The sequence below is a fragment of the Echinops telfairi genome, unplaced genomic scaffold, assembly GCF_000313985.2.
Source record: "Echinops telfairi isolate 266 unplaced genomic scaffold, ASM31398v2 ScPeMD7_655;HRSCAF=1070, whole genome shotgun sequence".
NCBI lineage: Eukaryota > Metazoa > Chordata > Mammalia > Afrosoricida > Tenrecidae > Echinops > Echinops telfairi.
In genome coordinates, this window is record NW_022104553.1 from 34,534,175 (window position 1) to 34,559,807 (window position 25,633).

Consider the following 25,633-nt stretch of genomic DNA (forward strand, 5'->3'; position numbering starts at 1 on the left):
GGGGGCTTGAGCATACAGGTTGAATAAGTATGGCGAAAGGATACAATTCTGATACACACCTTTCCTGATTTTAAACCATGCAGTATTCTATTATTCTGTTCAAATGGCTGCCTCTTTGTCTATGTACAGGGTCTACATGAGCACATTAAATATACTGGAATTCTCATTATTTGCAATGTTAGCTATATTTTGTTATGATCTACACAAACATCTTTGCACTAATAAAACACAAGTAAACATCTTTCTTGCACTCTGCAGTGCAATGTCAGCATCTGCAGTCAGGAGTGGTATCCTTGGTTCTACATCCTCTTTTGACTCTAGCTTGGATTTTTGGCTGTTTCTTGTCAATATATTGCTGCAACTGTTTTTTAATTATCTTCAGCAAAATTTTACTTGCATGTGCTACTGTTCAGTCAGTTCCACATTCTGTTGGATCACTTTCTTTGGAATGGGCACAAATGACATCTTGGATGTCACTAAGTAGCTGTGTTCCCAATTTCTTGACATAGAACTAGCTAGTGCTTTCCATACTGAATCATTATTGAAAAAAGTGGTTGTTTTGGAACATCTCAGTTGGTATTCTGTCAACTTCTGGAGCCTTGGTTATTGCTGATGCTTTCAGTGCAGCTTGAACTTCCTTCAGTACCACTGATTCTTGATCATATGCTACTTCTTGAAGTGGTTGGATGTTGACATTTCTTTTTGGTACAGTGATTCTGTGTATTCCTTCCATCTTCTTTTAGTGCTTCTTGCAGCATTTGATGTTTTGTCCTTACCGAATTCTTCAACATTGCAAATTGAGGCCTGTGTGTTTTCTTTACTTCTTCAGCCTGAGAGATGCTGAGTGTGTCCTTCTTTTGGGCTTTCTAACTCCAGTTATAAACTTTACTTTGTCCAGTGTGCTACTGTATGTCGTCTTCTTGAGCTGTGCTTTGAAATGTTCAGTTCAGTTCTTTGACGTCATCATTCTTCCATTTACTTTAGCTACTCTATGTGCAAGAACAAGTTTCAGAGTCTCTTCTGACATCCACCTTGGTCTTTCCTGGTTTTGTTTTGTTTTTTAAAGGGCTTTTGCTTTCATCCCACACTCTTCTGACTTTGGTCACTAACGTTCAGTGAGTGGAATCTGTTCTAGAAATGGTCTCTAAATTCAGGTGTACCTTAAAAACTCGACTTCAACCTGAACTTACATATAAACAGTTGATGGCCTGTCTGTTTCAGTCTGCCCGTGGCCTATGTGTTGCTGGTGATATTGAGCTTCCGTGTTGTTTCCTCCCACAGATGTAGTCAATTTGATGTCTTTGTATTCTGCTGATAAGGTCCACGTGTGTGTTGCCATGCATGTATTTGCAATGAAGAAGTCTTGCAAAATTCTAACCTACAATTGCCAGCGTCATTTCTATCACCAAGGCCATATTCTCCAACTTCCAATCCTTCCTCTTTGTTTCCAGTTTGCACGTTCCAATCACCAGGAATTATCATTGCATTTTAATTGCCTATGTGAATAATTTCACACTGAAGAAGCTGGTAAAAGGCTTCATTTTGTTTTTCACCGGCTTTAGAAACTGGTGCATTCATTTGAATAATAGTTGTATTAATTCTCTTCCTCTTAGACTTATAGATATTATCCCACCACAGATAGCATTGTACTTCAAGCTAGATCTTGAAATGTTCTTTTTGACGATGGAGATGTCATTCCTCTTGAATTTGTCATTCCCAGTATAGTGAACCACGTATCTTCTTCACAATGGCCAATTCCAGTCTGTTTCAGCTCATCCATACATAGGTTATCAATCTGCGCATTTCATTTTATTTTTGACACTTTTAATTTCCCTATATTCAGACTGCATGTATTCCACGTTTTGTTAATGGATGTTTACAGCGCCTTTCCCTCATTTTCAGTTGGGCCCCCGTCAGCCAACAAAGATCCCAAGAGCTTTACTCCATCCATATCTGCTCCACCCACATCACTTAGGCCTAATCTGCTTTGAAGAGGCAGCTTTTCTCCTGTCACATTTTGAATGCCTTCCAACTTGAGGGGCTCATCTTCCTGTACTGGTGCTACTCATAAGGTTTTCAGTGGCTAATTTTTTAGAAGTGGACCACCTCTTCCATTTTACTAGTCTGTTCTCAGTCTAGAAGGCCCACTGAAATCAGTTCTTGATGCATCAGAACAACACACAAGCCATCACTGTTTAAGATCACAGACAAGTGGTGTTTAGAATCCTTGAAGGACCCACATTGTGTCCATTTTAAATGTTCCTTGAGTTTTGGGAACAAAAAGAAGTCTGAAAGGGCTGTCAGGACTTTAGGGTGGATGGGGTATGGTTTCCCAACTAAATTCTCATAGGACATTGTTGTGATAGAAAACAATTTCTTAAAAAAAAAAGAAAGAAAGAAAGAAAAGAATTTCTTGGTGTAACTTTCCCGGCCTTTTTTTCACCAATGCAGTTTTCCATTTTCTTAAAACATCTTCTTAATTAAAAAAACCCCTGTGATTGCCCTTGTCCTTTGAGAAAATCTATCAAGATCACCATTTTGGAATCCCCAAAAAAATTTGCCATGACCTCCATCTTCCCAAGATAAGCATTAATAGTTTTGACAGAAATATACACGATACAATAAAACAGTAGGTGCAGTCCAATTATATAAAATTCTCATTTGAAATGTCTGAAGGCAGAGCAAGCAGGTAAACCAAAAGACAAATTCAATAAATGTAAAACAGTAATAGATGCACTTTAAAAAAATTTTGTTTTTCTGAAGAGAACATTTACTAAGTCTTAAACAGGACCAGGACAGAGAACTACAGATAAGGGAGGCCATTAGCACCAGGTCGTATGGTCTAAGGTTTATTGGGAAATGTAGCTTTAAAAAGCCCATGAGATGCCGCCCCACTCCCAGGCTCCTGAGGAGAGAGTGCCCAGGCCTTGTGGGGAATGGTGCCTCCTTTTTGTCTGGGCTGGCAGGGCTGTGGGGCACATTCCTGATACTGTCGGGACTCCCACTTGCCAGCAGGTGGCAGTTTGGGGCTGAGCTCAGGAGCAAGTGGGAGGGGAGATTGGGGACTGCGGACTGCTAGCCAACTGAGGAGCTTACACTATTGGTCCGGGAGCTTCCCAGAGGCAGCCATGACCTTGTGACCCCAGTATGTGATTTCCATCAAGGACACACCCACGTAGGCCCTGAACGAGATTGCACCCCTCTCACCAACCCAGAGAGGAGCACTTTCCAATGCACTTTGTGTGAGAATTACATTCTGAGTTGATCTCTTTGAATTTAACTGGCCCAGCAGAGACCTCACAAACTACTGTTTTGATTGGACTTTGTTCTGTGCTTTGTATTGATAGACTTGGTCATGATTCCTTTCATAAAGTCATCATTATTAGCTTCACTCTTGCTTCAGGAGTTGAGGGAACGATCAGTTCTTAGAGCGAGCTGATATTTGTACAATGCTTTTGATACTCATTAAGCAGAAAGTTTGCTGAGGCCAAGATGTTCGCTTAAAATGGAAAATGCTGAACTACGGGAGATCCCAGCTTCTTTTTATTTTGTTGATATAAAAAAAGTATTTAATTTTTATGCGGTCCCATATAATTTTTTCCTTTGTTACTAACAGTTGATTCTCTTTTAGGATTTGGGACTTGGTTATACAACATTATCATTGAAAACTGGTTTAACTAATATGCAGCTAAATGTACAATGCATATGATCTTTGAGCAATTATATGTTTAGGTATTCTCAGAATTCATATATGGGTAAGATGATAGACGAGTGTGTACAACAGGATTTATTAGAGACTTGTTTGTAGTAGTGGAAGTGGAGCTACTCGACATCAGATTGGTCTGTTCATTTGGTGGAGTACTGTGTAGCTATTAAGACAATTATGGAGCACTTTGTAATAAAAACAAAACAAACTCACTGCCATCCTAGCCACCCTATGGGACAGGGTTAACCTGCCCCGTGTGTTTCTGAGACTGGACTTTACAGGAGTAGAAGGCTCCACCTTTCCCTGGGGAAATCACACTGCTGACCTCCAGGTTAGCAGCCCAAGGGTGAACCTGCAGGACGAGTGGGCAACAGTTCTGAGTTACAGTGCCAAAAGCAGCACGGCATTATGTAACAGGGTGGGTCACCTGTTACAACTTCTGGGGGAAACATAAATCTGTGTGTGTGTGTGACTACAGATGGCCCCAGTCCCTCTTGTTCTCGTCAGAGCTGGGGCTCTGTAGAGTCGGGAATAATGAAAGATTTTTTCATTGTTTTCACTAGTATCTTTCAAGTGTTCGTGTGAGGTAAGCAGAGGGGAACCGATCATGCTGGAAGCTGTCAGGCCATTGAAGTGTCGTGTAGCTTCCTTTTCTTCCTCCAAAAGAGGTGCCTAGAACAGGACGGGTCCTTCTCAGCAAGTATCAAAACCATGGCTCAGGTGAGACCCGGCCTCCTTTGGCTCTGATTCGTCATTTTTGCCACTAGTTCGTGTAAGCATCTCCTCTCCTCATTGTGACATGTGTTTGTTGTTTCCGAAAACTCTGACAGCTTAGTTGTAAACAGGGGTCAACGTTTTCTTACCCTTGCTCTAAAGGAAAATGTGCCCCACAGGCCATGTTAAAATTTTCCATTAGAGACATTCATGGAAAAAAAGAAATAGCTAGATAATCATAGTTAGATAAAAGAAAAAAAATCTGGTTAAAGATGTCTGCACTCTTATTTGATATTAAGGAATCCTGGTGGTACTGTGTGGAGCCCTGGTGCAGTGGTTACATGTTGGGCTGCTAACCACAAGGTCAGCAGTTCGAAACCAGCAGCTGCTCTGATGGAGAAAGATGAGCCTTTCTCCTCCCATAAAAGTTACAGTCTCGGAAATCCACAGGGGCAGTTCTACTCGGTGCTATCCGGTAGCTGTGAGTCGGTGTCAGCTGGATGGCAGTGCGTTTGGTTTGGATTTTGTTGGTACTATGGGTTAGGCATTGGATTGCTAATGGTAGGGTCAGTGCTTCAAACCCACCAACCCCTCCCTGGGAGAAAAATGAGGGAGCCTGTCTGTTGTAAAGATTTACAGTCTCTGAAACCCTGTAGAGGGTTGCCATGAGACAGATCCTTGGCAATGGGTATAGTTTATAGGCTTGACTGATACTTTGTTGTTAGTCAGAGTAGCTCACAAATTCATCAGAATTTAAAATCAGATAATTGCTCAAGAATTTTATCAGGATTGTTTATCTTTTCCCACAAAAGATTGGAAGTTATGTAACAGAACTGTCTGACTCAGAACCGGTTTGGGACATTTTTTTCCTCTAAACACTAGCTTCTAGGGGGCCCTCCTTCAGGACACTGGCTCCCTTCTTAAGCAACACAGTGCTCGTGGCCTGGGAAAACTGGCCAACCTTTTTGTTAAGGTTATAATTATATCACAATTTTTGGCTAACTCAATAGTGAGCATCTTATTGTGATTGCAGTCCGTAGTTCCCCCTTCGCTAAAAGAGTACTTACCTCCTCATTTAGTAAATCATTCAGCAACTCCTGTCAAATTTGTGTCAGAAGTTCTGGTGGAACTGAAATTTGTTACCAATGATGAATTAAACCAGTAAGTTTGGACAATGATTTGATGGGGTGGAGCAAATGTCATCCAAAGGGGAAAGAAGAAGTAAAATCAACAGCCCGAGCATGAGTCTTCTGAGGTGGTCAGCTATGCCCACGTGCTCCACCTTTTTAGCAATTCTCACACGAGCTGCCCCTTCTAAAGCACCGTTTCTCTGCTGGGCTCATTGTTTTCTTGCACTGGCCACACGGAACTCAGACAACACTCACTGTTAGGGAATTTCTAAGGGAAGGGGTAGGTTGCACATCAGGCTCAGAAACACTCGAGATACAGTTCTGTGATCAGGAAAGCCTCCTCTCAGCCACACTCACTGATACACCTCTCCCCAGCCCTACCCAGGTAAGTATTACAAAGCTCTCTTAATAAGTGCTCAGAGATACTCCCACTCTGTCGGCTAAAAGCCTGCCTCAAATTACTTAGCTTTCTTGCTCCATGGGTTGAGAAGCCCATTACTGTCTCGGGCCAATTCTGGTGCCTCTGCTCTGCTTTTCCCCGTCTCTGGTGTGACAGCTCTCTTTCTCCTGGCTCAGGGAGGTTCAGTGCAGGGATCTCAGGTTCAAATGATGTGCTCCACTCTTGACTTTTCTTACTTGACAATGAGACACCCTTTCCGCCTCTGGAATGGCTCGCTTTATGCTAGTGGGATGGCAAAACTGGCCAACCTTTGCCTTACTGCCAGGGTGTCATGTACCTTAGTTACTTTATTAGCGAACTATCCAGTCCCTCTGGTGGGCATTACAAAGACTGTGACTGGAAGGGACATACTCAGTGATTTATAGAGATGAATAATTAGAGGCATCTCCTAGGGAAAAGCACTAATCATTTCCACAGACCTGGATTTTCTACTAAGAAAATATGGGCAGTGGTATATTCGATTTCAGTTTTATGATATACTGAAGTCTTTGGTTTGTGACTCTTTTTACATTCTGGCACCCCACTAACCATGTATGCACTTCATTAAGGCCATTGTGTGTATATGTGTCATTTTCCATCAACTTCTTGTATCTCAGGAACCATGAGAATTTACAGTTGAGTGACAGGTGGTTTTAACTAAGATTGGGTCCATGGTAGGAAGATCGTTAGAGATCACCTCCAGTCTCGATGCCTAAAAGCGAAAGCAAGGATGCTGTTATATCCATGTAATAGGATCTTATTCAGTTCAGAAAAATATGCTTATGAAGATAATTTGTATATAATAGTGTGGCATGAGAATGGACCAGTGTCTTTTAAAAACAGCAACAACATAAACAGGTCTTTAAAAATTACATGCAAATTTCATTCTTACAAGATTAAAGAAATATTTTAAGTCACTTGAACATGTTTACAAGACTTATTTAAGTGTTGCCCCATCATTGATCCTACTCCCAAAAGGTAGTTGCCCTCAACTCTTGAGTATTCTTGTTTGTATTGATGAATTAATTTCCTTTCTGCAGAGTGGAATGAGACATGGTACTCTCATTTATAGAAGAAAACCAGTTGCCATTGAGCCAATTTTGACTTAGGGGGAGTTTTTAATATTTGTTTCAGAGTTTTTAATATCTGTGATCTTTCAGAAATATATCTCCAGAATTTTCTTCTGAGATGCCTCTAAGATTCAAACTGACAAATGTTCATTTAGTAGCTGAGTGCCTAATTAGGTTTATGCAAGCTAGCAACTCTAACATTCCCATATTACATCCCCTGTTTGCTTTGCTTTGCCTCTAGTATTAATTATATCACAATTTTTAATCATGAGCACATTATAAAGATTGCAATTGTTGTTTACTCCTACAGCGAGCTTTACCTCAGGTCATGGCTTCACTGTAGGACAATCTTTGATATGGTTGATTTTTTTTTCTTTCCCCCAGTTATTTGCTTATATGTCTTTGAATTTGTATCCGGAACATCACGCATCACTGCCTTATGCCAATTCAGCTGGTTAAACATGATTTTTGTTCTTCATTGTGTTGGGCAGGGTTCTCTAGAGAAACAAAACCAGGACACTTATTTTATAGACAGGTAGATAGGTTTATACAGCGAGAAGGAATGTAACAGCTAATTAGTCCACACAGCAGTACAGAGGGCTCAGTTCAACTCACTGCTGTGGAACAGTGAATATACTGGAAGTACTTCAACTCACATGGGCTTCTGGGTCCAGGGTCAAGGAAGCAGACCGCAGAGTCCTCCTTGGGGCAAGGCAAGCAGAGCCTGCCCACAGGAACAAACAGCAGGGTGGGTCACCAACCCACCATAGCTTGGTAGCTTAGTGAAGCAGACCCGGATGGGATGTGGAATGCAAGCAATGTAAGAACACAAGCAGTGCAAGGTGACAGAATCGACCAGCCTCAAACTTGAGTGATGTACACACCCGTAGCGTGGCAAAGCAGGTCTTGAAGGAGCCTCAAGCTCTAGCAACAAGATCCGTGGGCTGGCCTGGCTCACAGGTAGTGTAGTTCACAGGTTGAGGTAGAGAACCAGCTACCCCAACAGCAGCACAAACGCTCCAGCATGCTCCAATCACCAGAGAGCAAGAGAGAGGGGGGTGGGCCTTGCAGAGCCATTTATCTCTGTGCCCTCCAATCAAATGGCGACTTGATTAATCCCACATGTTCTTTTTTATTATTTAATAATTTCATTGGGGGTTCGTACCACTCAACACAATCCATACATCCATCCATGTGTCAAGCACATTTGTACAATTGTTCCCCTCATCATTCTCAAAACATTTGTTTTCTGCTTGAGGCCTTGATATCAGCTCCTCATTTTCCCCCCTCCCTCTCTACTCCCCACTTCCCTCATGAACCCTTGATAATTTATAAATTATTATTATTTTGTCATATCTTATACTGTCCGACATCTCCCTTCACCCACTTTTCTGTTGTCCGTCCCCCAGGGAGGAGGATATATGTAGATCCTTGTAATCAGTTTCCCTTTTCCAACCCAGCCTCCCAGTATCGCCACTCTCACCACTGGTCCTGAAGGGATCACCTACCCTGGATTCCCTGTGTTTCCAGTTCCTATCTGTACCATTGTACATCCTCTGGTCTAGCCAGATTTGTAAGGTAGAATCGGGAACATGATAAGTGGGTGGTGGTGGGAGGAAGCATTTAGGAACTAGAGGAAAGTTGTATGTTTCATCATTGCTACCCTGCACCCTGACTGGCTCGTCTCCTCCCCGCGAGCCTTCTGTAAGGGATGTCCAGTTCTTACAGATGGGTCTTGGGTCCCCAATCTATACTCTCCCTCATTCACAATGATTTGCATTTTTTGTTCTTTGATGCCTGATACCTGATCCCTTCGACGCCTCGTGATCACACAGACTGGTGTGCTTCTTCCATGTGGGCTTTGTTGCTTCTGAGCTAGATGGCTGCTTAATCCCACATGTTCTTATTGGACTGATTGGCACAATAAACCTAACTATCACAGTCCACCCTTTGCCAACTCAGCACCTGTACACAATTCTTTAACCATATATAATTTCCAGACATTAATGAAAAAACACACCTAGCATCATACATCTACCATACACATGAATGAAAACACATTGAATCTAATTATATCTGGAACAGTTTATGTGAACAAAGACAAGATATTCAATAAGCACATATAAAGAAGATAAACTGACAATCACAAACCTCACTTTTGCAATTGATCACGTGGTCATAACTGATAGGTAGAACTACCTTCTTCTCCTACCTTCTTCTGTATTACCTTAGCCCTCGGCCAACATCTTAGCTGGCCGTGGTTGTTTGCCTGGTGGGGTGACCCAAAACTTCATTTCTGAAGGTCAGGCTCAGTAGACGTCCTGTCAGGATTGGGTTGCTGTAGTTTACCATTTACTTTAATCACAGGACATGATAGTAGTAAGAGACAGCCTACATGATCTCCTGGATTCCAGACATATTCTTCTTTACCTCCATTATGTAGCACCAGTTGGATTTCTCCTTGGTAATCAGGATCAATCACACCACTTAGTACAGTGACACCCTTCCTGACCTGTTGATCCAAAGGCATGAGAAGCCCAAAGTGGCCAGGGGGCATTCCCAGCTGCCAGTTCAGAGGAATACGTGCTGTGTTTCTGGGTGGGAGAGTTTCTTCCTTCAGGACTAGGACCTCCAGGCCTGAAGAGCATAAGGTTGCTGGGACAGGAAACCATAAATGCTGCAAGTGGATCACTAGGAGTGATAGTGAGTGGTGCCACTCCATCTTCTACCCCTTGGTTCCTGGACCCATGTATCCTGGCTATTGGAGACACAGCACCATATATTGGCTGGTGGTTTAGAGAGTATATAGCCTCCTGGAGAACACTGCCCCAGCCCCACAAGTTGTTGCCACCTAGTTGGTGCCGTAATTGTGTCTTTAGGAGCCCATTCCATCGTTCTATCAAGCCAGCTGCTTCAGGATGATGAGGAACATGGTACAACCAGTGGATTCCATGGGCATGGGCCCATTGCTGCACTGCATTTGCTGTGAAGTGAGTTCCTTGATCTGAAGCAATGCTATGTGGGATGCCATGCCGGCGGATGAGGCATTCTGTAAGTTCCTGAATAGTAGTTTGGGCAGAAGTATTGTGGGCAGGGAAGGCAAATCCATATCCAGAGTAGGTGTCTATTCCAGTAAGAACAAAGTGCTGTCCCCTCCATGACGGGGGTTGCTGGTTGATCTCCCCTAGGAATGGTCTCCTATCTTTGACTCAGTGTTGGCTTCTGCTGATGGCAGATGGGGCACTCCGCAGTGGCAGTGGCCAAGTCAGCCTTGGTCAGTGGAAACCCATGTTGTTGTGCCCATGCATAACCTCCATCCCTGCCACCAGGTCCACTTTGTTCATGTGCCCATTGGGCAATGACAGGAGTGGCAGAGATTAAAGGAGGACCAGTCTCCACAGTGTGTGTCATCTTATCCATTGGATTGTTAAAGTCCTCCTCTTCAGAGGTAACCTTTGGTGGAGCATTCACATGAGACTTGATTATCTTTACTTTCTAGAGGTTTATCCACATACCTCTTCCCCACACCTCCTTGTCACCAATTTTCCAATCATGTTCCTTCCAATTCCCTGACCATCCAGCCAAGCCATTAGCCACAGCCCATGAATCAGTATACAGTTTCACATTTGACCATTTCTCCTTCCAGGCAAACTGAACTGCTGGAAGTTCTGCCCATTGGGAGGATTTCCCTTCACCACTGTCCTTTAGGGAGATCCCAGAAAGGGGCTGTAGTGCTGCTGCTGTCCACTTACGAGTGGCACCTGCATATCGTGCAGAGCCATCAGTAAAGCAAGCATTACTTTTCTGTTCTTCAGTCAACTTATCATAAGGAACCTCCCCAGGAGGCCATAGGTGCAGACTGGGAGAAGGAAGGTACTGTGACAGGAGTGGAGACTGTGGGCATTTGGGCCACTTCTTCATGCAGCTTACTTGTCCCTTCAGGTCCTGCTCTGGCCTGATCTTGTATATACCACTTCCATTTAACAATGATAGAGTGTTGCATGTCAGTTCCCCGTGGGCGCCAAACTGCGGTGGCCCGCACCTGCAGAGGGTCTATGACGGGAAGACGTGGAGTGGGATTAAAGAAAGACAGAACAGCGGGGTTGGGAGGACTGGCACAAGGCACCTGCAAATTTATTTTTCACACACTATGCTTTATACTATTTCGGAAGAAAGCGGTTATGCCTGAACACAATCACCAGGTCAAGCTTGGCCGGAGCGTGTCTGATTAATGTCTGTTCCTAGAACAAGTTCAGACAAGCTCAGAGAGCGTTCCGCTCCCAGGAAGCCTTCCTATATCCTCCCATACAAGCCGTCAAGCCTTTGACAAAAGTCAAACACGATATCATGAGCTTTAACTGTTTGCATTCCAGGGGGAAGAGGGCAGAGTCCAGGGCCATGCCATGTCCTCTCCGTCCCTCAGACTCTGCCTGATCCATGACAGTTTCCAACACATGTCCAACTTTATGACTCTGTGGGTCAGACCATACCCAGTTCATGATGGGCAACTCAGACCTCATGGTGACAGTGGCCCATGGTGAGGCGTTCAGTCTCCACTGATGCCCAGTAACAGGCCAACAGCTGTTTTTCAAAAGGGGAGTAGGTGTCTGCAGAGGATGGCAGGAACTTTACTCCAAAATCCCAAGGGTCTACGCTGTGATTCGCTAATAGGGGTCTGCCAAAGACTCCACACTGCATCCTTATCTACAACAGATACTTCTAGCACCATCAGGTCAGCTGGATCATATGGTCCCAGTGGCAAAGCAGCTTGCACGGCAGCCTGAACCTGTTGCAGAACCTTTCCTTGTTCTGGGCCCCACTCAAAATTGGAGGCTTTTCGTGTCTCTTATAAATAGTGGAATTAGAACACCCAAATGAAGGATGTGTTGCCTCTAAAACCCAAAGAGGCCCTTTAGATGTTGTGCCTCCTGTTTAGTTGTTGGGGGGTGGGGGGTGGGGCAGATGCAATAGTTTATCCCTCACTTTAGTAGGAATGTTGACATGCCCCACACCACTGGATCCCTAGAAATATTACTGAGGTGGAGGGTGCCTGAATCTTAGTTGGGCTGATTTCCCAACCTCTTTCACACAGATGTTGTCCCAACGAATCTAGAGTCTGATACATTCTCCTTAGTGGGTCCAATCAGCATAATGTCATCAATATAATGGACAAGTGTGACATTTTGTGGAAGAGACAGATGATCAAGGTCCCTTTGGACTAAATTATGGCACAGGGCGGAAGAGTTCTTGTACCCCTGGAGGAGAAGTGTGCAAATGTATTGTTGCCCCTGCTAGCTGAAGGCAAACTGCTTCTGGTAGTTCTTTGAGACTGGTTTTGAAAAAGGCATTGGCCAGATCAATAGCTGCATACTAAGTATCAGGAGAAGTATTAATTTGCTCAAGCAATGAAATCACATCTGGAACAGCTGGTGGACTGCTCGGTCCAAGGTCAAGGAAGCAGACTGCAGAGTCCTCCCGGGGCCAGGCAAGCAGAGTCTACCCACAGGCAACAAGCAACAGGGTGGATCACCAAGTCAGTAGCTTGGTAGCTTAATGAAGCAGGCTGGGATGGGAGCAAGCAATGCAAGGCAACAGAAATTTATGTACCAGCAGTGTAGCGAAGCATGTCTCTAAGGAGCCTCAAGCTGTAGCAACAGGGTCCACAGGCTGGCCTGGCCCACAGGTAGTGTAGCTCACAGGTTGAGGCAGAGAACTAGCTACCACAGCAGCAGCACCAACGCTCCAGCACGCTCCAATTACCAGAGAGCAAGAGAGAGGGGGGCGGGCCTTGCCAAGTCATTTCTCTTTGCCCTCCAATCAAATGGTGAACTGATTAATCCTATATGTTCTTATTGGCCAGATTGGCACAATAAACCTAATTATCGCATCCATCTAGTTAAATGCTTTTCTAGCTGGTCAAACATCAATTTCTTTTGAACATGGAGTGATTTTTCCCATAGAATAGTACAGTGGGCGCTCTCTCTCTCTCTATGTATATATATATACACACATACATATATGTGTGTATAGCTGTATACGTGTGTGTATGTGTATATATGGCTTTTCTGGCTCTAAGTTTGTAATTCGCTATGCTACATTCTTGGAAAGGGATTGGACAGTTTACTATGCAAGTAAACCCCTTATAGGGATTTGGACAGTTAACTAGGCGGATAAGGTATCCAGCCTACCGAGGGATAGGTCAGTGTGGTATTAGTGGGAAAAGTAAGCCAATAAAAGGGCTAGTCAGTCACAGAGGTTGGTGAGAACCTTACTACCGTCAAATAGAAGAACCTGGACCAGAGTGCCTCCTTTGGACCAGCTAACACTGCAAGTGAGTCAGCGGCATGAGGCTACCGTGAACTTACTGACCCAGAAAGCATGACACTTGAACCCCTTTGGGTAGAACACTTGCTGGCAGAGTACCGCTTGTCACTTAATGGCAGTACTGACAGATCGGGAACACTTCCCAAGCCAAGCGGAAACTAGACCTCATTGAGGCCTGGCCATAGAAGGCCAGCAAGAGGCCCCAAGCCAAAGCCGTCTGACTGGGAAGATAGTCCAGAGGCGGAGAGAGGAGAAACCAGACGATTGAGGGTCAGGCTGAAAACCTGAGCCCCACCCAGAAACTTTGGAGCAGGAAATTTGCTTCTGAAAGATGTGGAGATCTGCCCAGAACTTCTTCGAGATACGAAGAAAAAAAGAAAGGATGAACTGTGGGCAAGCTGTTTGCCGTTGGGTACTTCAAGGCAGGAAATGCCAGTGCCCAGTTAAAGAGCCCTTTTCCGGGACTGGAAGATAAAGGGAACCAGTGACCTTATAGCCAGGTATACCAGGTTGAAGTGCCCACTTGGGTACCCGAGTCAATGTGGCGGAGGTGTGGTAATGAGGAGATGGGCTTTAGTTTTGACCTGTTCCTTTGGCACCTGTTGACTTCCCCGCAGGTGGCTAGGGAGAGAGAGGAAGGGGCTAATGGGTCTACAGTGGAGACAGTGTGGGGATTCCTCAGCAGACACTGGAATCCTATTGACTTAGGATTCCACAGGGGTTAGGGATGAACTGACCAGCCCCAGCCAAATGGGGAAGGAAAAGATGTTTGGCACTACGATTTGTCAGTTTGCTGGCTTACTCTAGACTGGATGTTCTTATGAATCTAGATCATCAGAATTCTAACCAGAGTAGAAGATTCTTCAGATAAGGATCATGCCTGTCTTCAGAGAGTATTGATGTGCAAAGGGATGACTAATTTAAGTAGGAAGGGAAACCATGAGGTGGCCGGCTTCCACATTTTGTAAGTGTGCTTACTAAAGGAGGATGCCTCATTTTCTTATGGGTCTTGGTGGTGGTGGTGGGGGGGGGAGTGTTGATATGACTATACTATTTAGCTGTGAGGATTGATTGATAATCAGAGGCCATGGTGATTATAAAAAACTAAGTTTAGAAGCTGTGACTGAGAGAGTGGACTAACAGGAGGCACTGCTGGATGAGAGTACAGTGGCCACACCTAAATTCTTGAAAGGTTTGCTCTGGTAGAATGACCTTTCCATTTAAATTTTATCAGAGGGCAGAAAAGGCAGAAAGGGATGACTTCTAGAGACCCTGTCCAGAAGGAGCTCTGGTGACATAGTGGTCACACATTGGGCTGCAATCTGCCAGGCCAACAGTTCAAAACTACCCGCCACCCCTTGGGAGAAAGACGAGGCATTTGAGTCCCATTCACAATTACAGTCTCAGAGGCTCACAGGGGCAGTTCTACCCCGCCCTATAGAGTTGCTATGAGTCAATGGCTGTTGAAGGTGGGTTTTGGTTCAGATGAGATGGATACTTGCAGCAGGCCCCGAGTAACCTCCGCCTGAGGAGTTCTTACCCTACTAAAGGGCAAAGATCTCACCACTCGAGCAATGAGCAGATAATATGGAGGTTGTCATGGGCCTCATTTCACTCGAATCTCTAGTCAACACCCATGGAAGCAGCGGTCCAGAAGTCAAATAACCTAATGCCTCGGGCAGTTCTAGTGACGACTATGAAGTACACTGCGGCCTGCCACAAGAGTGAACAAGTCTGTCGTGGAAGAAGTATGGCCCAAATGCTTCTTAGAAGCAACGGGGGTCAGGGCAAGATATGACAAAATAACAATTTATAAAGTATCAAGGGCTCGTGAAGGAAAGGGGAGCGGGGAGGGAGGGAAAAATGAGGACCTAATGCCGGGGGTTTAAGTGGAGAGAAAATGTTTTGAGAATGATTAGGGCAATGAATGTACAAATGCGCTTTACACAGTTGATGTGTGTATGGATTGTGATAAGAGTTGTATGAGCCCCTAATAAAATGATTAAAAAAAAAAAAAAGAAGCAACAGGGGTCTCACGTATTTTGGACATGTTTTAAAGAGGGACTAACCACTGACGATGAGCATGTTTGGTCAGCAAAGAGGAGGAAGCCCCTCGATGCACTGTGGTGCTCAAATAGAGAAATGCTGTGAGAATGGCACCGCGCCAGGCAGGGTTTCCTTCCGTTGTACAGGTTAATATGAGCCCAGACCACCTTAATGGCACCTAGCAACCACAAAGGACCAATTGTTAATGACCGATTTGGACTGGTAAAAATATACAGGAAGAAGAAGGTAGCCCTTAACATTTTAAGTATGTTTAAAAACGAGCCCCGGGGGTGTACTGGGAGAAGGATGAGCTGCTTGCTACAGGGTCAGTGGTTTGAACCCACCAGCAACTGCGGGTGAAAAATGAAGCTATCTTTACTTGGGAACCAGAGGGGCGAGTCTAGCCTGTTTTATAGGGTTGCTATGAGTCAGAATCGACTCGGTGGCAGTGAGGCTTTTTGTTTTGTTTGGATTTAAGAACCCATGGCCTAAAGGGGCCCAGGGATGTTCAGAATTGGTCAAAAGATTGGAGAGTGGAGGTATAGCTGACGTTCATCACATAGAAATTAGCTTTGGGCTGATGACACTTCTCATTTCCCTCATGAAATAGGCCGCTCCCCACCCGACTGCATCACACATGCCTTGTGTCTCCCTGCTTTCTTCTGGTCTAAGCCTACTGCAGAGCTTTTCCAGAGTTCCCTGTGGCTGTTTTCCTGGGATTTTCCTGCACTTTCACCACTTTCTGGTGTGACTTGTTTTTCTCCTTTTACTTGGTGTTCGCCCTTGTGTTGGGGAAACACACTCTCCAGTAGTTTCCTAAGAAACAGTGCTTGAGTCCTTGCATGTCTCAACCCTCACAATAGAAGGAGTTACAGAATTTTAGGTCAGATTTTTTTCATTAGAATATTGAGGAATAATTCTTAATGTCTTCTTGCTTTGAGTGCTGGTCTTGAGAACTCCCTGGCCTGTTTGACACCTGGCGCATTTTAAATGACCAAGGCTCCTCTCCCTGGAAGTTTTTAGGGTCTCTTCATTTTCTTATTCTGAAATGTTGGATATTTTGAAGACAGAGACGGGTGGGGGTAGAAGAGGCTTCATCTGTTGGTGATTTACTGTGTGTAGTATTGTGCTGGATGTTTGTAGACACGATTTCATTTAATCAGGTGATTCCTCTGAGTGGGATTTGTACCTCCCCAGGCCTATTTGGATAATGGATGTGTGCCTTTGTACACAAGCAGTTTTGCCTGGCAGAAACAGAACGACAGAGAAGCCAACTGGTTCATTCAAGCGAATTTCTTCCTAATCCTCCACATGCTTCCCAGACATTTAGCTACACTCCGTATGTCCACTATTTGTCACTCCCTCTGCCTTCATTTGCTCTTCTCTCTCTCCTTCACAAAAGCATTTCCTTTTTATTAATCAAGCAATATACTTGGTTGTTATTCCAGGAGTCAGTGATGTTCAGTGATGTGTCCATAGACTTCTCTCAGGAAGAGTGGGAGTGCCTGAATGATGATCAGAGAGATTTGTACAGAGATGTGATGTTGGAGAATTATAGTAACCTGGTTTCAATGGGTAAGGATGCTTGTCCACAATAATTGCGATTCCACCCTCGGAAGGTCTGCTTTCATCAATATGCAATGTTAAGCTACCTCTCACGTTACCAGTCGGATTCCTGCTTCCTGTTCCCAGAGGGATGCTTTGAATACTGTAGTTAGAAAAGAGGAACTGCATTCCATTATGGGGTATGTTCTGAACCTCCTGTTTCTCATAATCAAATACTCTGATTTTTCCTGTAGTGTCGTGTGTTTCTTGGGAATGTGGGGTCTGGATTTGAATCCTGGGACATTCTTAGCATACATTTGGTTCATTCATTTTTTTTTTTTTTTAAGCAGGATATTCCATTTCTAAACCAGATCTTATCTCCCTCTTGGAGCAGGGGAAGGAGCCCTTGCTGGTTGACAGAGAGGTGACAAGAGGCCAGTGGCCAGGTAAGTGAAGCACAGCAGTGGATAGAATGAACGTATCTGAGCTGTAACTGAGATAAGAAGCTCCCCTCAAAATCCTGAAACCCTTGTAAGTAGAAATAAAACCTTTTCTATAGGAGCTTTCAGATTATATTACTTAATGTCCTGCCTGCTGTTCCCCTCTAGTAGTACTTGCCTGAAGCCTACACTGCATCTTCTCCAATGGTAACCCACTTGTGCCTATTCTGGATCCATTTCTGTCTCAGCGTCGGTGTCAGACCGGGTTGACTAGAGAAACAAATCCAGAGACCCTCATCTATGTAGAAGGAAGAGCTTTATATCAAGGAGTAATTATATATCAAGAAAAGATCCCAGCCTGGTCCAACTCAAGACCATAAGTCCAATAACATCCCATAAGTCCTGCAGTCACATGCAGTGATGTAGAATGCATGAATTTCACAGGCCAGTGTGGAGCCAAAGTTGGTGCAGAACATGGCAGGGCTCCGGCAGCTCTCCTGCTCAGAAAACACGAAGGTGAAGGCAGAGAGAGAGAGGCTGGCCTCCAGAGATGTTGCTTGTACCTCCAAGTGAAGTCATCAGGCTGTGACCTGATTGACAGGCTAACCTCCACCCTACACTTTTATATATCTTCAAATTGACATGAAATCATGTAACTGCCACAGCTTTTCATCCTCTTGTATTTATTTTTCTTATTATTTTTTTCCTCTTGTATTTATTCATAAAAAAGCATCACTGCCCTTTTTTTCTTTTAACCTAGCACTGTTTTTTCAAATATGTATTTCCCCCCTACATTGCCAAGTACTACTTATCTTTACTTAGATTTTTTAGATATAGTAATTCATGCATTCATTGACTATTTCATCATTTCAATCAATATTTATGAGTTTCTTGATGTGTTTGAGGTCTGCTAGGTGCTATGGAGATTTCAAAAGGAATAAACAATGTCAGAACTTGTAGTCTCATAGAGGTACTAAAACATGTCTATTAATAACTTTGTACAAAGTAGAATCCCCATGAAAGTTTAAAATAAGGAGGTCAACAGAAAGTGAGGCTAACAGTGTAGAAGAGGAGTTGATCCACAGTGAAATGATGGCAGATATGGCCGTAGATATCACTGCCGTTAGGGAGGATGCTGGAAATAAAGGGTCTGTGCCTTCATTGAGAAGTTAGAGCTGGCAGAGATAGAGTGCATTCATTCATTGCTTGAGTACATGTTTATTGAGCACCTATTGTGTGCCATGCAGTATTCTCAGTGCATAGATTACCCTTTTGAATAAAATATTCAAAATCTGTGTCCAAGAGCGTACCTTCCAGTGGGAGCCGATATAAGCAGCTAATCGAATAATTAACACATATTCAGGAAACCAAACCAAACTCCCTGCCATACAGCTGATTCAGACTCAGCAACCCTATTGGACACAGGAGAACTGCCCCTGTGGGTTTCCAAGACTATTACTCTCCGTGGGAGTAGAAAGCCTCCTCTTTCTCCCTCAGAGTGGCTGGGTCCAAACTGCTGATCTTGCAGTTCGCAGCCCAACTTGTAACCACTACACCACCAGGGGCACCTAATGTATTCCTTAGTAAGTGCCAAAAAGACAAATGAAGTGTTGTTGAAAGCGCAACATGAGTACTATTTTATGTGAGGCAACTAGAGAACTTTCCAATAAGATAACATTTGAGCAGAGACTTGAAGACATGCACAATAAGTCGTATCATATGTTCATCACTGGGAAGAGGTGCATTGCAAACAGAAAAACAAACTCGGAAGGGTCCTGTGGTATGGACCAGTGCCTGGGAATAGAATGAGAGTGACGAGAGAGGCAATCACAGAAAAAGAAGTAGGAAAGGAGGCATCCGTGTTTGTGCTGCCACATGGAACACAGTAAATCTCCATTGTACAAATGACACATTTCGTAATGTTGGTTTCAGTTCCTTCAGTGTATCAGCACCTCTTCCTACTTCCTCCCTGGGCTTTTTTCCCTTTACATTCACCCTTTCCTGCCATGCCATCCCTTCTGAACTTGGTGGTTAAGCACATGTTCCCCTTTTAGTCTTGTATGATTGACCTAAAAAGCCTGTGACTCCACGGGGGTGGTGTCCACTTTATAGATCTATTATTTGGCTGAAAGTTGGTCCCCAGTGGTAGACTCCGTCCTAGGCTTGAAGGATGTCTAAGGGTCACAGTCTCAAGGAGTTCTCCAATCTAGGAGATCAACAAATCTGGGATTCTCTGATTTTGGATTTTGTTTGACTTTCCCCACCCCGATCTCTTTCTCTGCCTAGGTCCTTTTGTTCTGGACGGTATCTGTAGGTAGTGGTACCCAGGCACCATCCGGTGCTCTGGTCGCAGTGTGGTGGAGGCTGCGGTTTGCATGGCTCCTAGTTTGTGGGACCAGTAGTTTCCCTGAGGCTTTTATTTTCTTTACTCTTCTTCTTAGATGGCTACTCAAAAGCTTTCAGGGCTCCAGTCGCTACTCATCAGAGGAGGACGGAGAGAGAGAGAGAGAGAGAGGTTGGTGTTATGTATAAGGAAGACTGGAGAAGAATTAATGCATTTGAGTTATGGTGTTGATGAATACTGAATACAATATGGGTTGTTAAAAGAATGAACAAATGTATCTTGGAAGAAGTACAGCCAGAATGTTCCTTAGAAGCAGGGATGGTGAGACACCGTCTCACATACTTTGGGCGTGTTATCAGAAGGTATCATTCCAGTCTCTGGAGGACACCATGTTTGTTAATTAGAGAATCGGGAAAAGAGGAAGCTCTTCAAAGAGATGGATGGACACGGCGACTGTGCCACTGAGCGTAAACAGCATCGAATGATTGCGCGATGTTCATTCTGTTGTAGATAGGGTTGCTGAGGTGGAACGAACTCAATGGCACATAACACCCCATAAAGACACATAATATGGCTTTTATATCTTGCTATTCTAACTCTGAATCCTTTTCCTGACATGTTTTTTCTCTTGCCTTTGCCTTACCTTTGTTAGTCTGGGAATATGATTTTAAATTAGTTTTCTTTTTTCGATTGTCTCCTCTTAATTACTGAATGATCAGCTGAAATATACCCATCAGAGAAAGACCATATGATGTGGGTTATTCCTTACTTAACTCAGAATGTTATTCCATATTAATAAGTATTGACTACTAGTGTCAAAGGAACTCTGGTAGTGCATTGATTAGGCTTGACTTCTAACCGAGAGACTGGTTCTGTAAAGATTACGTGCAGGCTTGGCAACCCTATGGGGCAGTTAGTTATATTTTATCAGTAGAGGTGCTATGAATCAGAATAGACTCAAGTTGTACCTCCCCACCTGATTCCTGACAAGACAGTTTCAAATTTTCTAGCTATTCTTGTTCTGTATATTTTCTCAATGATTACCTTTTACTGGGAAATTTGAGGATTTAGTCTCTGGTCCTTTTCCTTGAGTTTTAATTATATTTGATAAATTATTCAATTCACTTAGGATGTAAGTGATTTTCATTGCTGAGCCCTATTTCCCCGAGCCACATTCACGCTTGACCCCTTTTGGCATTCTGGCTTAGGGTGAGGCTTTCTTCTCCTGCAGAGAGTTACAGTTTTGGAAAACCCGCAGTTGCATTTTCACTCTGCCCTGCGGAGTCACCTTGAGTCTGAACGGACTGGGCGGGGTGACTTTTGGTTTTTCTTAGGAAGCGATAACAGTTTCAAGAGCTATTTAGGATCAAGACGAGGCAAGATTTGCTGGATGATTGTATGGGCACAGGAGGAAGAAGATGTTATACTAGAATAATATTTTTTTTTACCACTTTGTTGTAAACTCTCTTCTCTGCGTCTGTAGTATGTTTGTTCTTCAAACCACTTCACTTGCCAAATGTTCCCATCTTTGTAAAGATGTTCTTCCATATTATTAACTAACAAATGTCAAACATTTGTTTTATACCAAGTAATTTACAAATATTTCCAATCCTTCCAAGAAACATAAGAGTTAGCTTTTATTCCGATTGTAGAAGCAGAAATCTGGGACTCAGAAAGTTGAACTTGTTTTTTCCAGGATAATTAAACTTTTTCACTATCTGAGTTTAAAGCAGTTTGCAAACTAAATCTACTTCTTCTGAACTTTCCCATTATACTGCTTCCCATTTTAATCTCATGCCTCTCTTTAAACCATTGCTTCCTAAAGTGGCCCCTATTGTCCCTTATGGAGCACTAGAATGATCCAAGGTGACTACAAAAGCAGAAACCTACACTGTTTTCTGGATTATGAGCTATAATATGGAAGGCTTCAATTGCCAGGGGGCTACTGAGGGTTTTTGTTTTGTTCTTTTTCTGAGAAGGGGGCAATAGGCCAAATAAGTTTAGGAACCTATGTTTTAAACCCATAAATGTCTTTTCTGCCAGTTGGTTAGTCACTTGTGCACTTGAATTGAGCCCCCTCCTCTCCTTGCTTACGGTCAACATGATAGAATCCCAAGGCAAACTGTATTTGTATCAAACCACAACCATTCAAGGGTACTTCAAAAAGTTCCTAGAAAAATGGAATTAAAAGATAATGGGACTTTTGAAGCACTCGGGTCTATTGTATATGTGAAAGAATCTTCACTATCACTCGTGCGATAATTATTCAACAGAATCTCGACAACTGTTAATTCACTAGGACTTTCAGTGATGACAGAAATCTTCGGTATTTGTCGTTTCCAATATGGTAGCCACTGACCACCTGTGGATATTAGACACTGGATAATATAAATAAGGAATCGAATTTTAAATTTTAATTATTTTTAATTATGTTCATTTAAAATGTTTAAATTGCCACATATAGCTAGTAGCTACTGTAGTAAACCAATATATATTTCAGAGAGATCTATAAACTTTTTCTTGAAAGGGTCAGATCAGGCTTTTATGCTAGGTAGTCACTGTCAACCTACTCAAATGAAACTCAAAAGCAGCCACAAAAAAACATAAATGAATGAATATAGTTTCCTTTGAATAAAACGTTAACTACAAAAACAAGCACAAGACCATATACTGTAGTTTCCCAACCTCTGGAACTCTTAGGTACAATTTTGTAATCTTGATAACGCTATTAGTATGTTAATTTCCCTTATTTTATACTTTGATGTATGAAGTTGTATGTGAGTATGCTGTGGGATGACTATATTTACCTAGAGGCATCCTTGTTATAGATTGTGTGAACTTAGCAAGTTCCCCTAATGTATTCTGATCTCTAGCAATGTTTGGGACTCAATGATTACTTCGTACCCCTCATCACTACCCTATTGTTACAATGTGATCTGTTCTCTCTTACCTTTTTTCCTCATATACTCATTTTAAATTCCGTTTGTTCTCTCATTTTTATTAAAGCTTATTTCTCTCAGAACAAAAGAGAAATGTGAGTGATTACTTTCATATTTTCTTTCAGTCCTGGAACCAAAATGTGAAACCAAGACATTCGTTCTGAAGAAGGAACCCTTTGAAGTAGAACCATCACACTGGGCGGTCTTGCAAAGGCTCAGAAGATACGATCTTCAGTGCTCCAGGTTCAGAGATGATTTGGAAAGTAACAGCCACTTTGAGAAACAACATGACTCTCAGGAGAGCCATTTAGATCAACTGATGTTTATGCAGGAAAACATGCCCACTTTTGGTCAGCATCCATCCTTTGCATTACAGCAAATCATTAATAATAAAGAGAGATGCTATGAAACTAAGGAATATGGGAAAACCTTTAGACTTGGCTCACAACTTACACATCAGATAATTCATACCGCTGAGAAACCCTATGATTGTAAGGAATGTGGGAAAGCCTTTAGACATCTATCAAGGCTGGCTCATCATCAAAAAATACATACCGGCAAGAAACCTTTTGAATGTACAGAATGTGGAAAAACCTTTATTTGTGGCTCAGACCTTACTCGACATCACAGAATTCACACTGGTGAGAAACCCTATGAATGTAAAGACTGTGGCAAGGCCTTTAGCAGTGGCTCAAACTTTACTCGACATCAGAGAATTCATACTGGTGAGAAGCCCTATGTATGTAAGGACTGTGGGAAGGCTTTTAGCAGTGGCTCAAACTTTACTCAACATCAAAGAATTCATACTGGAGAGAAACCCTATGAATGTAAGGAATGTGGAAATGCCTTTAGTCAGAGCTCACAACTTATTAAACATCAGAGAATCCATACAGGTGAGAAACCCTATGAATGTAAACAATGTGAAAAGGCTTTTCGTTCTGGTTCAGACTTAACTCGACACCAGAGAATTCATACTGGTGAGAAACCTTATGAATGCAAGATATGTGGAAAGGCTTATTCTCAGAGCTCACAACTTATTAGTCATCATAGAATTCATATTGGTGAGAAACCCTATGAATATAGACAATGTGGAAAGACTTTTAACTGTGGCTCCCAACATATTAAACATCAAAATTTATACTGGTGACACACTAAGACATAAAATATATATGAAGGAGAAAATGCTGTTTGCCTGTTGGAATTCTACAGTATTGGCAGTAAACAGGCCATGGGAACTACATTTACTGTCCTCTTAAGAAAATGACCATCCTGGGAGTAGCTTGGTGATCAGCACCAATGTTGGCAGGAAAACAAGAAGCAAGGCCTTCTAGGTTACAAGGGGGTGGAGCCACATCATCTGGATCCCAAAGGGTAGGGCCATAGCATCCTAGGTTTCAAAAGTCAAATATTTGCCGCCAACTTGGTTCCAGAGTGGGAGGCTGCTCTTAAGATTTGCAAGGGAGATGGGGCTACTGCCCAAAGCTGAAAGGGGCAGCACTAGCATGCCCAAGGGGTAGCAAAACAGGGCGAGGAGGTGGGGTTGCCTCTCAGATGAAGTAGGAGTTTAGGGCCACCCAAAGCCAAGATAGCAGAGTTCACACCCAGAGCTCTTAGAAGATGGAGCTGAAGCCCTGGACTGAGAAGGCAACACCCAGAGGTTGGAGACCGGGAGGAACCATTGCCCAGATGGTCTCCGGGATGATTATGTTCAGCATTAAGAGCTAATGGAAATTCCCTCCCTCCGATTGCTCTCATTTATAATGGAAACGTGTACCTTTGACCTGTTCACCACGGTACTCTGGAAACAGGTAGCCTGCACTCTAGATATCACAGGTTCCCAGATGAAGAGTAGCTTTGCTCTAGGATGAAATATACCCCAAATCTCTACCCATATTTAATTTAGATGGTTTTGAAGATGAGATTTGAGACTTATGAGTTGATTTAAGATTTGGGAGGTGATGTGATAGGGTGCTGGTACAATTGGGTAAGCGTTGGACACTAAATGGCAAGATCATTGGTTCAAAATCCCCTGCTGCTCCACAGAAGTCGGGGCTGTTACCTGTCGAGGTTTATAGCTTCAGAAACCCTATATAAGGTTGCTCTGGGTTGGAGTCAACTCAATAGCAGTGGGTCTGGTTAGGTTTTCTAGCGATAGGGTGAACGTGTTTTGCATGTTGGAAGGGTATGAATTTTGGGAGAATGAAAGGTGGAATGCTACTGATTGAATTGTGTCCCCAAAATGTATTTTAAGTCTTAACTTCTATGCCGGTGATGAATGGGCTGTCTTTGCTATGTTAATGGGACAATTAAAATGAGCAAATAAATGAGTGAAGCCAGGATGGGATAAGGTAGATGCCAATGCCAGAGATGTCTCCAAGGCAGCAGAGGGGGAAAAGACCAAGGACCTTTCTCCAGAGTCAACAGAGAAAGTAAACCTGCCTCTGGAGCTGGCTCTCTGACTTCAGACTTAAAGCCTCCTAAGCTATGAGAAAATAAATTTATTTTGTTAAACCCACTCACTTGTATTTTTTTTTTTTTGGTTATAGCATCATTAGATAACTAAAACAGAGGGCTTTTAATTACAGCCCAAAATCATATCTAGCATCAAAGAATCAATCTTGATAGTAATCCTAAATAGAATAACTTAGAAATATTTGTTTATTTAGCATGGGGAATTTAAGAAAGAAACATCCTCTGGCTACAGTGCATTTTAGAAATCTTCATAAAAGCTCATGTTTTATTGACTTCAGGTAATTTAAACTATGTAAAGCATTGCAAATGAATGTACCTTTGACTTTTCTAACTTCATCTTTAAAAAAAACCTTATTGTGAATTAGGGAGGGGCTTACATTTCAGATAATCAATTTTGTATTCAACCGTTTTTCATCTTATGCATATGTTCACGCTGAAATGCAATCCTATGAATTTCATTTTTC

The 25,633-nt window shown here is 42.9% G+C and overlaps 1 protein-coding gene across 4 annotated transcripts in view; it reads left to right on the forward strand.

Annotated features, from left to right (window-relative positions):
* LOC101661470 (zinc finger protein 566) overlaps window positions 1-25,212 on the forward strand; it is a 26,743-nt gene extending 1,531 nt beyond the window's left edge. Inside the window, exons 2-5 of one of the 4 annotated variants that reach the window (XM_045292901.1) lie at window positions 4,270-4,426; window positions 16,878-17,004; window positions 17,322-17,420; window positions 22,823-25,212. In XM_045292901.1, the coding sequence (XP_045148836.1) occupies window positions 4,418-4,426; window positions 16,878-17,004; window positions 17,322-17,420; window positions 22,823-23,844 (1,257 nt within the window). In that variant the 5' untranslated portion in view covers window positions 4,270-4,417 and the 3' untranslated portion in view covers window positions 23,845-25,212. Of the gene's footprint in view, window positions 1-4,269; window positions 4,427-15,373; window positions 17,005-17,321; window positions 17,421-22,822 lie in introns of those variants that run through there. The other 3 variants (XM_045292900.1, XM_013008066.3, XM_045292902.1) reach the window with 3 other exon arrangements.
* The last annotated feature ends 421 nt before the right edge of the window (window positions 25,213-25,633 follow it).